The following is a 16,676-nucleotide window of genomic DNA, read 5'->3' as shown; positions in this document are numbered from 1 at the left end:
ACAACTTTTTTATAATCCTCAGGATGTGGTAGCAATGCGCCTTAGGCTAGGGCCGCTAGGCTATAGGTACACACACTGCATCACTATGTCATGGAATGCCCTCTCATTGCTAAGTTTAAGCCACGGGACTGCCTTGACCTGCCCCAGACAATTTGTTGGCTCCTGAACCATGATGTCCTCCCTGCTATCCTCAAAGAACACCCCAAGTTTGCACCAAGGTGGTGATGCCGTGTGTGGCAGCCTGAACTACTGCCGTGCTATACAAGGCTGTGATCTCTGCAGTATTTTACTTTAAGGACTAGTATTACTCTATCTCTGTATTCATTCCCATCTAGTGCTTGGGCAATGTTCTCCGTCCCCACATTTTATTGTCTTATTGTCCAGGGGGAGGTACCGCCCCCTCCCTTGTTGTGCTTTCCTTCCTACCATTGTATCTTTTTAATTTCGTGGTGCTACCTACACATGTATTAATAGTTGTATAATCACACTCTGTCCTGCCTGGGGGTTGGGATGGCATGTTCCTCCCTTCTCCCTTGTTGTTTACCTGCAACAATAAACTGTCAATCAATCAATCAATCACTTCTAGCTGTTTCTTCTATCTCTACGTAACTTTCCATTTTTATTTTTATTGCATGCTCATACATCTCAAACACTATTTATCTATCATTGAATCTAAATGTATATCTACTTATTTATCTACATCCACTTTCCACTATATAATGTCTGTCTATATAATCTATCTATCAATCAATTTGCTTACGTAGTCCATATATCTATTTACCTATCTACAGTATCTATCTATCCATCCATCTACACAGGTAAGCGATCACAGGTAAGCACTCATACGCGTTCATTATCACGTGCCAATACCTGTTAGCCCGGCCAGGTAGTTTAATAAACGTCAGCTGATGCATAGAACAAAGGTGTGCATTACCCCCTGATGGCCTGTAGGAACCTATATGTATACTGTTAGACCTGTGCATTGGAATAGAGGTGGAAGGGGATGAAAGGGTATTAAACACAGAGGGGGGATGGAAATGCGTATATGTAGTGTTGATGCATGGATAGATACATAGATGGATATAGATGCATAGAACAAATTAAGGTACGTGTGTATTATCCCCTGATGGCCTATAGGAACGTACTGTTAGACCTGTGCATTGTAATAGAATTGGAAGGGTATGAAAGGATATATTAAACACAGAGGGGAATGGAAATGCGTACTATATAGGCCTATGTTGATGGATATATATGAAGTGAAACGTAACGATAAAAGTGAGATGAAAAGAACAAAAAAATGCAGAAAATGAGAAAGAAAGAGAAATAAAATGAAGAGAAATATAGAAAGCAAGAAAGAGGGAGAATAAAGGAATTAATTAATGATCAAAGAAAGAAAGAAATAGAAGATAATTAAGGGACACAGCAAGAAAGAAAGAAAGGAGGAAGAAAGAAAGAAAGAAAGAAAGGAAAACTAGAATATGAAAGAGCAATAAATAAACAAATTCGAATCAAGAAATGAAGAAAGAAAACGTTGATGATATGAATGAAGAGATACGATAAAATGGACAGAAAAAACACATTGGAATATAGTTAAGGGAAGGTTATTTAAATACAGAGAGGGATGGAAATGCGTGTGTATAGAGTTTTTAATGGAAGGGAATATATAGATGTGTATTGATGTATATAGATGAAGTTAATCAATAAAAGTGAGATAAAGAAGGAAAAAAAATGTGAAGAAAATGAAGCAAATGAGAAAGAAAGACAGAAAAGGGAAGAGAAAGATTGACAGCAAGAATTAACAGACGATTAGATGAAGTTAATCAATAATAAATAGGATTAAAATGAAGCAAATGAAGCAAATAAGAGAGAGAGAGAGAGAGAGAGAGAGAGAGAGAGAGAGAGAGAGAGAGAGAGAGAGAGAGAGAGAGAGAGACGGACGGCAAGACAGAAAGAGAGAGAGAATAGAGGAAGGAAGGAATGAAGAGAAAGGGAATTTGAAGAAGAAGAAAGGGAAGGAAATAAACAGAGAGAGAGAGAGAGAGAGAGAGAGAGAGAGAGAGAGAGAGAGAATAATGATACCTATACACCCAACACACTCTAGACAGTTACCAACCCTCCCTCGCACCCCTGATATTTTCCTACTTCGCGGGCGGGCAAGGATTTCCCCGCGCGCGATTCTGAGAAGACGCAGGCTAAACCAGATCACAGGAAGAAGAAAAAAGGAAAATAAGAAGAGAAATAATGAGAAACGTAAGTAAGATAGACAATGAAGAAAGGATTAGAGGGGACACTTGATGAAAACAGGGAGAGGAAGAAGAGATGCGGGTACCAGATCACAGGGAGAAGAATAAAAGAGAGAAACGAGAAGAGAAATAATGAGAAACGAAAGGAGAATAGAGGACACTTGATGCAAACAGGGAGAGGAAGAAGGGATGCGGGCTAAATCAGATCACAGGGAGAAGAAAAAAAAGAGAGAAACGAGAAGAGAAATAATGAGAAAGGCAAGTAAGATAGACAATGGAGAAATGAGAAGAGGGGAACAGGGAAAGGAATAGATGCGGATAAAGGAGAACACAGGGAGAAAAGAAGAAAGGAGATAGAAGATAAAATAAAGAAAGAAGAGAGAATTGAGAAAAGATACTCGATACACCAAACCACAGGAAGCAAGGAAAAGAGGAAAAAGAGAAATAAAACAGTAGAAGAAGAAGAAGTAAGAGAGAGTTGACTTATCAGATGTTAAGAGAAAACAGGAAGAGGAAGATATTTGAATAAACCAGAACAGAGAGGAAACAAGAAAGAGAAAAAACGGAAAAGAAATAAGGCAGACAAAAGGAAAAGGAGGAAGGAAGAGGAGAAAATTGATCGACTTACCAAATGAAAATAAAGAACTAAAAGCGAAGAGATAAGATAAATAAGAAAAGATAAGGGCAGAGAAAGAGAGAAGGACAAGAGTACTGATTAAGTGATGAAAACGGACGAAGGATTGGAGAAGAATGAGAGAAGAGAATAAGTAGGCCTATACAACAAAGATAGCAATAGACTAATGTTCTTTTGTTTTCTATTAATTTTTCTATTGTTTCATAACCTATTATTTTCTTTTTTTCTCTCAACTTTCTATCTTTCATATTTTTCATGTATTTTTTTTCTTCTGCGAGGATATGGAAGAGGAGGAGGAGGAGGAGGAGACAAAAAAAAAACACTGATTGTAGTAAGGAATTAAAACAGTGAAATTGGAAAAAAAAGAAATAATAGGAGAAGATGACACATAATTATAGACTACTCCACACACATACACACACACACACACACACACACAGGAGGGCTCGGTTATCCTGAAAGTTTGCCCCGAGCTGTTCATCTTTTTTGTGACCTGTTGTATGTCCACTTATTTCTGGTTTCATTCTTCCCTCGTGTGTGTGTGTGTGTGTGTGTGTGTGTGTGTGTGTGTGTGTGTGTGGTGGGGTGGGGGTGGGGGGTGGGGGGAGGACTAGCCTATATTATGTAAGTCATCTTTTCCTGTTATTATTATTATTTTTTTTTTCAATTTCAGTGTTTTAAGTCCTTATCACAATCAAGTCTTTTCTTCTCCTCCTCCTCCTTCTCCTCCTCCTCTTCCATTTCCTCTTTTGCTATCTTTTCATTCTCCTCCCTATAACAACAACAACGACAACAACAACAACAACAACAACAACAACAACAACAACATCACGTGGGGCAAGGAGAATAGAACCCTCGAGCCACTTGGTTATTCCGGGAACAAACTCAATTCAGGTGGGTGCAGGTAAGTCGGGTTCACGGGGGACGGTGATAGGGGAGGGAGGGAGGGAAGGAGGAGAGGGAGGGAGGGAAGGGGGAGGGAGGGAAGGAGGAGAGGGAGGGAAGGCAGGGTGGTGAGATGGAGAGAGAGGGAGAGAGAGCAACCAACCACACACACACACACACACACACACGACTGCGCGAAAAGAAGACAGTAGGAAAATTTTTTGTACGCATGCGCCCTGGTTATCCCGGGAAAGAGAGCTAGGAAGAGAGAGAGAGAGAGAGAGAGAGAGAGAGAGAGGTGGACAGGATATATAAGGGAGAGGATGGAACGGTAACCTCACAGTCCACCTCCTGGTTCCTTCGACGTAACAACCCCCGTCTTCGTCCTCCTAACCAAAGCCTGCAAGATGGTGAGTGAGGGAGATGCTATACTAGACTTATATAGATTACACAGATCCTATGGTCCATATTAGATAAGGGGGAGGAGATTTACATATCTTTACATAGATATTCAGACCACATTTGCCCAAACTAGGTGGTCTGTCCTTAAACCTAAATAGAATACTTTGGTTAATATCAAGTTGAAGGAAGTGGCGGTCGAGGGAGAGGGAGGGAAGGGAAAGGAAGGGAATGGAAGGGAAGGAGAGAAATGGGAGAAAGAGGAAAGGGAATGGGAGGGAGAGAGATAGGAAGGACAGGGATGGAAGAAAAAATGCTGGGAAGGAATGGGAGGCGAGAGATGGGAAGGAAAGGGATAGGTGGGAGAGGGAGGCGAAGAAGAGAGAATGAAAATGAAATAGTAGTAGTAGAGGTGATGGCGATGCATTTCAACTCTAGTTGATATTAAGTTGAAGGAAGTGACGGTCGAGCTTGTTTTTGAAGGAGTCAATCGTGTTACACTGGACCACTGACGGTGGGAGCTTATTCCATTCTCGCACTACAACGTTGGTGAAGAAAAATTTGGTGCAGTCTGAATTTACTTGTCTACATTTGAGTTTTACGCTATTGTTCCTCGTACGCAAAGTGTCATTGATCATAAACAATGTTGATCTGTCTACATTCGTGAAACCATTAAGTATTTTAAAACATTCGATCAGTTTTCCTCGGAGGCGACGTTTCTCAAGAGAGAACATGTTAAGGGTGAAAAGCCTTTCTTCGTAGGATTTGTTGCGCAAGGAAGGGATCATTTTTGTTGCCCGACGCTGAACACCTTCTAATTTAACAATGTCCTTTGCATGGTGGGGAGACCAAAACTGTACCGCATATTCCAAGTGGGGTCTGACTAAACTATTGTAGAGTGGAAGTATTACATCTTTATTCTTGAATAAAAAGTTTCTTTTAATGAAGCCCAACATTCTGTTCGCTTTATTTGCTGCATCGATGCATTGCTGTGAGAATTTGAGGTTTGACGCGATTTTGACCCCCAGGTCCTTAACGCATTGAACGCTTGTGAGTTTAACGCCGCGCATTTCGTAATCGAACTTCTTATTTCTTGTTCCAACTTGAAGGACCTGGCACTTGTCTACGTTAAAGGGCATCTCCCATCTATCAGACCAAGCTGAAATTTTGTGCAAATCCTCTTGGAGGCTTTGTCTGTCTTCGTCAGTGAGAATCGAGTCACCAATCTTTGTGTCGTCTGCAAATTTACTTATGCGATTATTGAGTCCAACATCCACGTCGTTGATGTAAATAACGAAGAGCACTGGGCCAAGAACCGAGCCCTGAGGGACGCCATGATAGTGTTTAACCTGACCTTCCTTACTGACAGCGTGGCGTGGCCGTGATGGTGATGGTGGTGGTGATGGTGATGAAGGTGATGATAGTGTTTAACCTGACCTTCCTTACTGACAGCGTGGTGTGGCCCTGATGGTGATGATGATGGTGGTGATGGTGATGAAGGTGATGATAGTGTTTAACCTGACCTTCCTTACTGACAGCGTGGCGTGGCCGTGATGGTGATGGTGGTGGTGATGGTGATGAAGGTGATGATAGTTTAACCTGACCTTCCTTACTGACAGCGTGGTGTGGCCCTGATGGTGATGATGATGGTGGTGATGGTGATGAAGGTGATGATAGTGTTTAACCTGACCTTCCTTACTGACAGCGTGGCGTGGCCGTGATGGTGATGGTGGTGGTGATGAAGGTGATGAAGGTGATGATAGTGTTTAACCTGACCTTCCTTACTGACAGCGTGGCGTGGCCGTGATGGTGATGGTGGTGGTGATGAAGGTGATGAAGGTGATGATAGTGTTTAACCTGACCTTCCTTACTGACAGCGTGGTGTGGCCGTGATGGTGATGGTGGTGGTGATGGTGATGAAGGTGATGATAGTGTTTAACCTGACCTTCCTTACTGACAGCGTGGTGTGGCCCTGATGGTGATGATGATGGTGGTGATGGTGATGAAGGTGATGATAGTGTTTAACCTGACCTTCCTTACTGACAGCGTGGCGTGGCCGTGATGGTGATGGTGGTGGTGATGGTGGCGGTGGGGACGGAGGCCTCATCAGTCAGGTGTAAAAAACACTGCCCTGACCCCAAGAAAGGCGTCGGCCACTACGTCTGCTGTGATGGTAAGTGACTCAGCGTTGCCAGATTATCGTATTCACCACATTGTATTTATTACTTTTAAGCCTCAAACTCTCGTACCTACACAAATAACGATAGAAAATTGAAGTTAGCGTTAAAACTCCTATTTATTGATGTTTGTTTGTTTGTTTTTGCTAGAGTTATTGGTCAAAAACTACGGAATTGCAATGCGATGAGTACGATAATTGGTCAACACTGACGTGACCTGACCTGACCTTACTTTACCGTATCTCACCTGTTTTTACCTTTGCCTTACCTATTCTTACTAATACCGTGACACTTTAACGAGCAGCCGAACCACACTTTTTTTTTTTTTTACGTCAAGGCCTATAGCGCCGGTAGGCTTGCTTGAGGAGCCTGGATGGTATTCGGCCCCAGCCCGTCGTGGCGCAGGCAAGTGTTTATAGTGGTGCCATCTCCGTAGTTCATTTGTATTTCTTTCTTTTCTTTCCATACTTCCTCGCTCACACGTTTATTCACCGTGCACGTTTTTTTACCCGCAGAGAAGCCCGGCTCCTGCCCGTACCGCCCCGTGTGTCCCGGCTTGAAAGTACTTGGCACCCCGAGGGTAAGTAGGCTGCACACACTTATATAAATACTTAAACTTACTTAAACTTGAACATATACTTAACTTATACTTGAACAAACACAAAGCAGAAATCTCTTAATAATCACAATGAGGATGGGAAGAAGAGACGAACGGAGGAGGAGGAGGAGGAGGAGGAAGAGGAGGAGGAGGAAGAGGAAGAGGGGGAAGAGGAGGAGGAGGAGGAGGAGGAAGAAGAGGAGGAGGAGGAGGAGGAGGATGAAGAGGAAAAAGGAGTGACACTTAGGAAAAGAAGAAGGAAGATAAGAGAAGATAATTATGGTCTTTAAAATTAATGTTATAGGAAAATAAGAAGAAAAAAAATAATAAACAATAGGATGGGCGAGGCGACGCGTTCCCAGATGTATGCCCCCACTGACTAACTGTTATCTCCTTACTTTATCTCTTTACGTTACCTTTTTATACTCTAGCTTACCTAATCTTACTACTACTACTACTACTATTACTACTACTACTACTACTACTACTACTACTACTACTTATCAGGACACCTCTCCTCCCGAAACTGACCTCTCTTTCGGCCACCTCTTTTGATTTTTTTTTAGGAGCAGCGAGTAGCGGGCTTTTTTTTATTATTATTGTTATTATTATTTTATCATTTTTTTATGCCCTTGAGCTGTCTCCTTTGTTGTAAAAAAAAAAATTACTGTATCTTACCTTACTGTACCTTACCTTCATCTACCTTACCTTATCATACCTTACTGTACCTTACCTCACCTGTTCTTAGCTCCCTTTGCGTACTCCTGCCTTACCTTCATCTACCTTACCTTATCTTACCTTACTGTACCTTACCTCCCCTGTTCTTAGCTCCCTTTGAGTACTACTGCCTTACCTTCATCTACCTTACCTTATCTTACCTTACTGTACCTTACCTCACCTGTCCTTACCTCCCATTGAGTGTTGAATCTCCTCCCCTAGTATTGCCTCTACGACCCTGAGTGCCCCCATGGCCAGAAGTGCTGTCACGATGCCTGTGTGGGAAGCAAGGTTTGCCTGGTCGTTGACCACTAACATCACCGCCGCCACCACCAAGGACTGTCCGGGGCTGACTGACCGACTGACCACCACCTCGGCCTGGCTGATTGGTTGACGGAGTGACCAGAAGCTAAAGGCGAAGAAGAAGACCAGTACTAAAGAAGAAAGAAAGCCGTACTTCACCTCAGAACGGTCAAATGAACAGTCACGTCCTCTCTCAAATTAACTAACTGGTTGACTGACTGGTTGGCTCACTGACTAAGTAACTGGTCCACGAAGATATCACATGGTTCTCCGGCTGACCTATGACCTTGTTTGTTAAGTTTGCAAATCCTCTCTCTCTCGATGTGTGTTTGTGAGTATAATAAATGTTAGGATATAGTTGAAGTTTGTTTGGGGGTTTCCTTTTTACGTGTTTTGTGATTGATTGTAAAGAAGTTTCGAGTTACGGGAAGCCTTTGGATATGGAGAAATGGTTAAAGAATGAGGAAACAGGGAAGATGAAGACCTAACGAGATAGCTACAGAAAGAGAAACAAGACCAAGAGGTAAATAAAAAGAAAGATTAAAAGCTCAACGAGGAGGAAGATGATCCGAACCTCTGCGAAACAGCTCGAGACACTGCTTCGTTCAAGACAAGAGTTAGATAAAGAAGAAGTAGAAGACATAGAGAAAAAGATAGCTAAAGAGGAAAAAGACCTATAGTTAAATAAAAAGGAACAAAAAAGAGGAGAATAAAAAGATCCGAACCTCTGCGGAACAGCTCGATACACTGCTTCGTTCTGAGACTCGTTGAAGCCAGACAAGTTTTTTTCATATATCTTCTCAAGGATAGTTGCCAGATCTTACCAGATTCTTCCAAACGGTAAACAGATGAACACAAACAGGACCTAACACAAACAAAGCAAAAAACAGGACAAAACAACCACAAAAAGGAAAACAAACAGAAAGACAAAACGCAAACAGGACACAACGAACAGGGCAAAACAGAATCAGGACAAAAATACACATAAAAAAATAAGGAAAAAATGGGGACATGACAAAACTAAATAAAACATGAAAAAAACAAGGAAAACAACCAGGACAAAACACACACACAAGGACAAAAGCGTGGAAAGTTTATTGAAGCAAAGTCCAGAACACTCATATAAAAAAAAAAAGATATACGAAAAAAAAAAAATTCGACGCACTTACAGCAATTATACATGAATGAAAACGTGAACAAACAAACAAACAAGCAAACAAACAAACATTAACAATTTCAAACACAAACACAAAAACTCGAATGCAAAGTTGAAAAAAATATCTTAAAATGACGTTAGTGTTTTTTGGGCGTTTTCCTTTAATAGAATTCCTAAAGTACGTCGATTTTTTTTTAATTAGGGGAAAATTAGACCGTCGGGGGGAGTTCAAATTACGACTGAGGAGATGTGATATTGATGGTAGTTTGGGAAGGTTATTTACGCTCTCTCTCTCTCTCTCTCTCTCTCTCTCAGTGGCCATTTGAACGCCGCCCAAGAATTCAAATTTCCCGCCTTTTCTAATCTTTGGCGATACAAAAAGAGATATTCCTTAAAGATTACGAGGCCCTTAAAAACTATTACTTAAAATATTACATCAGAAAAGAGAAGAAAAAAAGTGATGTTTGTGGTATTTTTTTCAATTTTTCGTTACGTTTTTGTTTTTTTTGGAGCTGATTTGACTGTATGAGGCTAATGAGGTGTAGATTTGACCGTTTTCCGAGTGATTTGGTTCCTCATTTGACCGTTTGGAGTGATTCAGTTCCTCATTTGACCGCTAGGAGTAATTTGGATTCTCATTTGACCGTTTGGAATAGTGTATAGTTTCTCATTTGACCGTTTGGAGTGATTCAGTTCCTTATTTGACTGCGAGGAGTAATTTGGATTCTCATTTGACCGTTTGGAGTAATGTATAGTTTCTCATTTGACCGCTTGGAGGCTCGCTATATTTTTTCAGCATTTTCCTTTCCTTTTGTTTATTTTTGGAAGCTCATTTGACGGCATTTAAAAAGACATTTGTGGCATTTTCTGATTTTTTTAATGTATTTTTTATTCATTTTATTTTCTAGTTGTTTTAATTTTTTCTTATTTTCTGAAGACAAATTTTAAAAGACCGTCATTGTTTTTTTCTTGTTTTCCTTCTTCCTTTTTATCCTCTTCCTCTTCCTCTTCCTCTTCTTCGTCTTCCTCCTCCTCCTCCTCCTTAGCGTCATTATCATCACTCCTCCTCCTCCTCCTCCTCCTTCTTCCTCTAATTCCTCCTTACCATCATTATAACTTGATTGTACCATCCTCTTCTTCCTCCTCCTCCTCCTCCTCCTCTTCGTACAAGCTTTCTGTACTAATATCCTTCCTCTTCCTCCTAATCTTCTTCTTCCTTCTCTGCTCTTCCTTATTAAATGATTTCAACACTTCTAATCCTCCTCCTTCCTCCTCCTCCTCTTCCTCTTCCTCCTCGTCAACACTCCTGTCCGTCCCCGAAGCGTCTCTGTTTCGGTCCATCGTTGCTCGACCTGGAAATAGCGAAGGTGATGAGAGAGAGAGAGAGAGAGAGAGAGAGAGAGAGAGAGAGAGAGAGAGAGAGAGAGAGAGAGATCAAAAGATATATAGATAATAACAAAATGAGGAAACTGGAAAAATAATTATAGAAAGAAAAAGCCATACAGACAAACAAACCAGACTTGCTTAATATAGATACATCTCATCAAACTTCATGGCTTTCCTCCATTCTACTCTGTCTTCTGCCCGATGCTCATCCAATCCCGTCAATGCCTAGTCTTCCTGTATACACCTTCTCCACATTTTCCTAGGTCTACCAACTGGTCTCCTTCCTTCTACCTCCAATCTCTCCACAATTCCCAGCACTGTATCCTCCCCTGCTCTCTTCACATGTTCAAACCATCGGAGTCTTTCCCTTCTGAGCACTGTTTCCTACCTCCAATCCCTCCAAAACTCCCAGCACTGTATCCTCCCCTGCTCTCTTCACTGTTCAAACCATCGGAGTCTTTCCCTTCCGAGCACTGTTTCCTACCTCCAATCCCTCCAAAACTCCCAGTACTGTATCCTCCCCTGCTCTCTTTATTGTTCAAACCATCGGAGTCTTTCCCTTCCGAGCACTGTTTCCTACCTCTAATCTCTCCAAAACTCCCAGCACTATATCCCCTCTCTCTCCTATCATCCCCTTCCCTTCTCCTCTCCTTCCTCCCCTTCCCTCCCTTCCCCTCACCTTTCAAAGAGCGCTGGGTCCGTGTAGATGGGCTCAGAAGGGTCGGGAAAGCGGGAGGAAGTAGCGGCCCCGTCCTCCCCCTGGGGCGCGCTGGCTGTGGGGCCCCCGGGGAAGTAGCTGGGGAGGGACGGGGGAAAGGAATGGTCAGTATGGGGAAAATGGGGAGAATGAATTGGGGAAAAAAGGAGTAAATTGACGGGGATGGGCACTAAATTGATGGGGTAATATACGTAACTGATGGGAAATAGGGGAGATTGATGGGGTAGATGGGGAATAGGGAGGGGAAGAAGGGGAATTGATGGGGAAATCTGGATAATTGATGGGAAATGGGGAAGAATGATGGGAAGGACGGGAATGATGGGAAAAGAGGAAAAAAAATAACAAGGGAGATGGAAAAAAAAATAATAAATATTGATAGGAACAAAAAAAAAAGATTGGAGAAAGAAAAAAAATGGAGATTGAAGAAAAAATAAATAAATAAATAATTACCGTGAAACAAACAAACAAACGAACAAACAAACAAACACCTGCTAACTACATGGGTTGCCTGACGAAGCCGTGCCATGTGTGTGTGTGTGTGTGTGTGTGTGTGTGTGTGTGTGTGTGTGTGTGTGTGTGTGTTTAAGATTCTGTATAACAATAATAATGGTAGTAGTAGTAGTAGTAGTAGTAGTAGTGGAGTTGGTAATACTTATAAATATGAAGAAAGCGATGGTGGTGGTGGTGGTGGAGGTGGTGTTGATACTAGTGTTGGTGATATTGGTGGTGGTAATAGAAATGTTAAAAGTGTTAGTATTTAAAGCGGTGGTGGAGTTGTCAATACGGGATGGTGGTGGTGGTGGTGGTGGTGTTAGTGACGGTGGAGTTGACAGTACTAGTGGTGGTGGTGGTGGTGGTGGTGTTAGTGGTAGTAATGGAAGTGTTATTGGTGTTAGTGGTGGTGGAGCTGTCAATACAGGGTGGTGGTGGTGGTTGTGGTGTTAGTGACGGTGGAGTTGACAATACTAGTGGTGGTGGTGGTGGTGGTGGTGTTAGTGGTAGTAATGAAAGAGTTACTGGTGTTAGTGGTGGTGGAGTTGTTAATACAGGGTGGTGGTGGTGGTGGTCACGGCCAGGCCTTCACAGCTTACACCTGCCTGGCTGGTTGGGTGAGGGTCCGGGCGTGGGAGCCGGGGAAGGGGAAGCGGCTCTTAGCGGGGGCCTCCTGCTGGTAAGGGTTCCCGGCGTCTGCTTGGGCATTCTTCTCCTCAAGCTGATGCCGGCCGCGCCTGAGAGGGAGAGGGGGGTGATGGTGGTGGTGGTGATAGTGATGATGGTGGTGATGGTGATGGTGGTGATGGTGATGGTGGTATCACAAGCCTCGCACTCTCCCCTACGTATTACTGGGCTATTACTTGTTGTCCCAAACACTCCCACTGCTGGTTACTTCTTATCCTCTCAGCTCGGGAAAACACCCGGCACTGATTCGAGATCTCGCCGGCTTGCTTCACTGAACCTACAACTGACGCAACCTCGGGCTATTGCGAGGTGACGTGCATACCTCGCCGCGCCACCCCAAGCAGTCGTCTCCCAGGAAGCTGAGGTGCCTCTTCCCTCCCGAGGAATAAGGATTTATAGCAGTGGTGTCCATCTTCCTTCGTCTGTAAGCATACTGTGCGACACTCTTGTGACCAGTGATACTCTGACTCTCATTTCTGGTGGTGAGTCTCGTGTGTTTGTTATTGTTATGTATTTCGTGTGTTGAGCTATATTCTTGTGTACATGTGGTTTTGTGTTAGAATTCATTTATTAGTTTACTATTGTCTTGTCTTGAGTATTACCATTCAATATTGCATTAAGCATTATCCGTACGGAAAGATCACTTCTCACTTGCCATAGGTGGTGGATTTCATGATATACTTTTGTTTGTTATATTAAATTAAAGTACGGTTAAGCTAATTCGCTCTTTCCATCACCTTTATAAATGTTCGAGTGTTCGGTCACTTAACAAAATTCCCCTAGACAACCTTCTGAGTGCTCGTAACAGTGGTGATGGTGATGATGGTGATGCTGCTGTAGTCTCCTTTCCTCCTTCCCCTCTCTCACCCCCCCACCCTCCCTCATCTCCCTTATCTTCCTCCTTTACTGCATTTTAATATAAAGCTTCTTCCCTCCTCCTCCTCCTTATCTTCACCTCCTTCCCCTCTCTCTTCCTCTCTCATCCCCACCCCTTCCCTCACCTCCCATATCTTCCTCCTTTTCTGTATTTTAATATAAAACTCTTCTTCCCTCCTCCTCCTCTTATCTTCACCTCCTTCCCCTCTCTCTCATCCCCACCCTCCCTTCATCTCATATCTTCCTATTTCCATTCCCTCCGCTCTCTTCTCCCAACGCCACCTCGTCTCTCTCTCTCTCCATTACCTCCACTTAGACTACTTCTCTCCTACCCTTCTCTCCTCCCTCTCCCTCCTCACCTCAGGCACATATAAGCCATCGCGACGGTCCCCACCAGGCACACCACCGTCACCGCCAGAGCCGCCACCAGCGTGTAGTACTCTGCCGGGGCCACGCAGATCTCCTCCAGAAGGGCCACGGCAGCCTCCTCCTCGGTGATTTCTTCGCGGGAGAGGAAGACCTGCGGGAGGGAAGAAGGAAAGTTGGAAAGTTTCGTTTAGTCGGCGCAACATCTGTGGTCATATGACGGAGAGAGACAGGAGGGGGAAGGAATTATAGGAGAAGGGAACAGACTCCAGGAGACGGGACAACCCCTGGTACCCATTCACTGCTGGGTGGGCAGGGGCGTAGGGTATTGGAGGCTAATACAGGGACATTTTTCCCTGCAAATGTATTTTTTGACTTTTCTCTAACTAGTATTATCGTGTTCTTTCCAGACCCTTGACTTGTGATGACTTTCTAGGCATATTAGAAGAGGAGGATTTACTACATGTTGCAGTGTATATAGAACCAACTAATGACTTCATACTATTTTTTTTTTAAATAGAAATTTGGGATTCAGTTAGAATCTTTTCCTGTCCATTATTTGTATCTAGTGTCATTGATAAAAAAAAAAGGTAATAGAAAATTGTACTTATTGTATAAATATCTTAAATTTCCTTATTGTGCACGTTTACTCCCTCATTGACAGAATGTTCTCGTCTCTGCCTAGCGTTACATATGTAAAGCCTCATTATCGCTTGATTATATTATCTGCAATTCATCAATGCTATGAAATATACTTAGCACATACTAAATACGAAAATAAATAAAGTTTATATACTTAGCACATACTAAATACGAAAATAAATAAAGTTTATAATTAAAAAATCGTCCTCACCTCGTATATCCCGTGCACCTGGCCCTCCTCGTCGTCGTCGTCATCGTCATCCTCGCCTCCTGACGGGTCCTCGGCGTCCCTCCTCTTCCGCCGCCCGTAGGAAGGCACGTCCTCTCGACCTGACCCGATGGAGCACAGGGCCTGGAGGGGGGGGGGGAGGAGGGGTTAGAGAGAGGGTTAGATATTCTTATAAAGGTTAACTAGATAACTTTTTAAAACTAATGTATATAGATCAAAGTAAACATTCGGTGAGTCTTAATTAACTCTTATTTAAATTAACTTTTAAATATCATAAACCATGTAAAAAAAAATTAGAAAGCAAACGGTGGGAAAGGGGGAGAAGGAGGAGGAAAGAAGAGGTCAAGAAGTGGAGAGAAAAAAAAAGGAGGAAAATGAAGGAGGAAAGAGGAGGACAAGTCGTATAAGAGAAAAGGAAAAGATGATGAGGAAAATGAGAAAGAGGAGGAGGAGGAGAAGAAAACAAAGGGTCGTCCACTCACCGGCTGGCATCCCCTTCTGCAGGTCCTGACGGTTGCCTCGAAGATCAGGTAGTTGGACTCGGGTATCTTGAAGGCGTTGAACCTCGCCTCCAAACCGTCCCCGTCACGCCCCTTGCCCAGCGCCGGGAACACGTAGTTGTCGAGAGGGCATCTGTTGGGGGTGGGGTGGGTGGGGGGGGGGGAAGGTAAAGTTGAGGGCATTTGGTTAAGTTGAAGTTTTCTCTCTCTTTCTCTTTCTCTCTCTCTTTCTCTCTCTCTCTCTCTCTCTCTCTCTCTCTCTCTCTCTCTCTCTCTCTCTCTTTCTCTTTCTCTTTCTCTTTCTTAAGCTGAAGTTCTCTCTCCAAAATCACTTCTCTTCCCTCCCTTCCTTTTCCTTCACATCCCTTTACTTACCCTGTCTTTTCCTTCTCCCTACTCTTCTCTTCCTTTACCTTCCTTTCCTTCTCTTCCTTTCCTTCGCTTTCCTTTCTCTTCCCTTCCATTCCTTAGGCTGAAGTTTTCTCTTTCCAAAGTCACTTCCTTTCCCTTCACTTCCCTTTCCTTCCCATCCTTTCCTTCCCTTCCCTTCCCTTTCCATCCTTCCTTTCCTTCCTTCCCTTACCCTCGACTGTCAATGAGCTCCACGCTTCGGCCTGAGTACGGGTCCTTCGCCACCACGTCCGTCGCGAAGATATCCGAGACGAGGTTAAAGCCGCGTTGACTCTCCAGACGGAAGGTGAGCGGGTCTCCGACGGCAATGGTGGTGGTGGGGCGGCCGTTGTACAGGATCTGAAGCCTCACACGGGACTGAAGCTGGTTCTCGGCGGGCAGGTATTCGATGGGGGTTGGCGCGCCTGAGCTGATGGGTAATGGAGAGCGGGAAAGGGTGTTAGAAGTGGGTTTGGGGTTTCATAAGGGTGTTTGATATGTTTTTTTGAGGTTAGAAAGAGGTAGAAGCTTAGAAAAGGTGGATAAATGAGTTTAAAGTAGAGCTGGGTTAAGAGACGGAGAGAAAGGGTGTCAGAAGTGGGTTTGGGGTTGTATAAGGGTGTTTGGTGTGGTTTTTGGGTTAGAAAGAGGTAGAAGCTTAGAAAAGGTGGAGAGATGAGTTTGAAATAGAATTGGGGTTAAGAGACGGAGAGAAAGGGTGTCAGAAGCGGTTTTAGAATAGGTTGGAGAAGCTTAAAAAAGGTAGAAAAATGAGTTTGAAGGAGAATTAGTGTTAAGAGAGGGAGAGAAAGGGTGTCAGAAGCGGTTTTAGAAGAGATAGAAGCTTAGAAAAGGTAGAAAAACGAGTTTAAAGTAGAATTGGGATTAAGAGAGGGAGAGAAAGGGTGTCAGAAGCGGTTTTACAGTTAGAAAAAGGGGTTTGAAGGTGTAATAAGTGGTTTTGGATGTTAGAAGAGGTAGAGCAAGGTTAGGAAGAGTTAGAAAAGAGGTGTCGAAAGTGATTTGGAGAAAGTAGAATTGGGGTTAAGAGAGGGAGAGAAAGCGTGTCAGAAGTGGTTTTAGAGTTAGAAAAAGGGGTTTGAAGGTGTGATAAGTGGTTTTGGATGTTAGAAGAGGTTAGGAAGAGTTAGAAAAAGGTATTTGAAGTGGCTTGGAGGTTAGGAGGAGGTAGAAAATAAATGTTAGAAATTAGAAAGACTTAGAAAAGAGGCGCTCGAAGTTAGAAAGAGGTAGAAAAAAAAAGTTTGGTATGGCTGT

General features: G+C 43.2%; 1 protein-coding gene and 1 long non-coding RNA gene across 8 annotated transcripts in view; one reads left to right on the top strand and one right to left on the bottom strand.

Moving 5' to 3' along the window:
- Window positions 1–5,589: 5,589 nt before the first annotated feature.
- On the top strand, window positions 5,590–6,132 carry LOC126995234 (uncharacterized). Its single transcript, XR_007750135.1, has 3 exons — window positions 5,590–5,744; window positions 5,829–5,905; window positions 6,001–6,132. It is a non-coding gene; the product is annotated as an uncharacterized LOC126995234 (long non-coding RNA).
- Window positions 6,133–9,310: 3,178 nt separating this feature from the next.
- LOC126995233 (uncharacterized) overlaps window positions 9,311–16,676 on the bottom strand; it is a 49,929-nt gene continuing 42,563 nt past the window's right edge. For 5 of the 7 annotated variants that reach the window (XM_050854633.1, XM_050854635.1, XM_050854639.1 and 2 more), the window contains 7 exons: window positions 15,592–15,828; window positions 14,991–15,141; window positions 14,491–14,631; window positions 13,631–13,791; window positions 12,308–12,445; window positions 11,178–11,294; window positions 9,311–10,464 (listed from right to left, as the gene is read on the bottom strand). In XM_050854633.1, coding sequence (XP_050710590.1) covers window positions 10,410–10,464; window positions 11,178–11,294; window positions 12,308–12,445; window positions 13,631–13,791; window positions 14,491–14,631; window positions 14,991–15,141; window positions 15,592–15,828 — 1,000 coding nt within the window. In that variant the 3' untranslated portion in view covers window positions 9,311–10,409. Of the gene's footprint in view, window positions 10,465–10,755; window positions 10,887–11,078; window positions 11,295–12,307; window positions 12,446–13,630; window positions 13,792–14,490; window positions 14,632–14,990; window positions 15,142–15,591; window positions 15,829–16,676 lie in introns of those variants that run through there. The other 2 variants (XM_050854634.1, XM_050854636.1) reach the window with 2 other exon arrangements.

The sequence above is a fragment of the Eriocheir sinensis genome, chromosome 7 (genome assembly GCF_024679095.1).
Source record: "Eriocheir sinensis breed Jianghai 21 chromosome 7, ASM2467909v1, whole genome shotgun sequence".
In the NCBI taxonomy this organism is placed as follows: Eukaryota; Metazoa; Arthropoda; class Malacostraca; order Decapoda; family Varunidae; genus Eriocheir; species Eriocheir sinensis.
The sequence above is the reverse complement of the archived record's forward strand: the minus strand, read 5'-3'. Positions and strand labels throughout refer to the sequence as shown.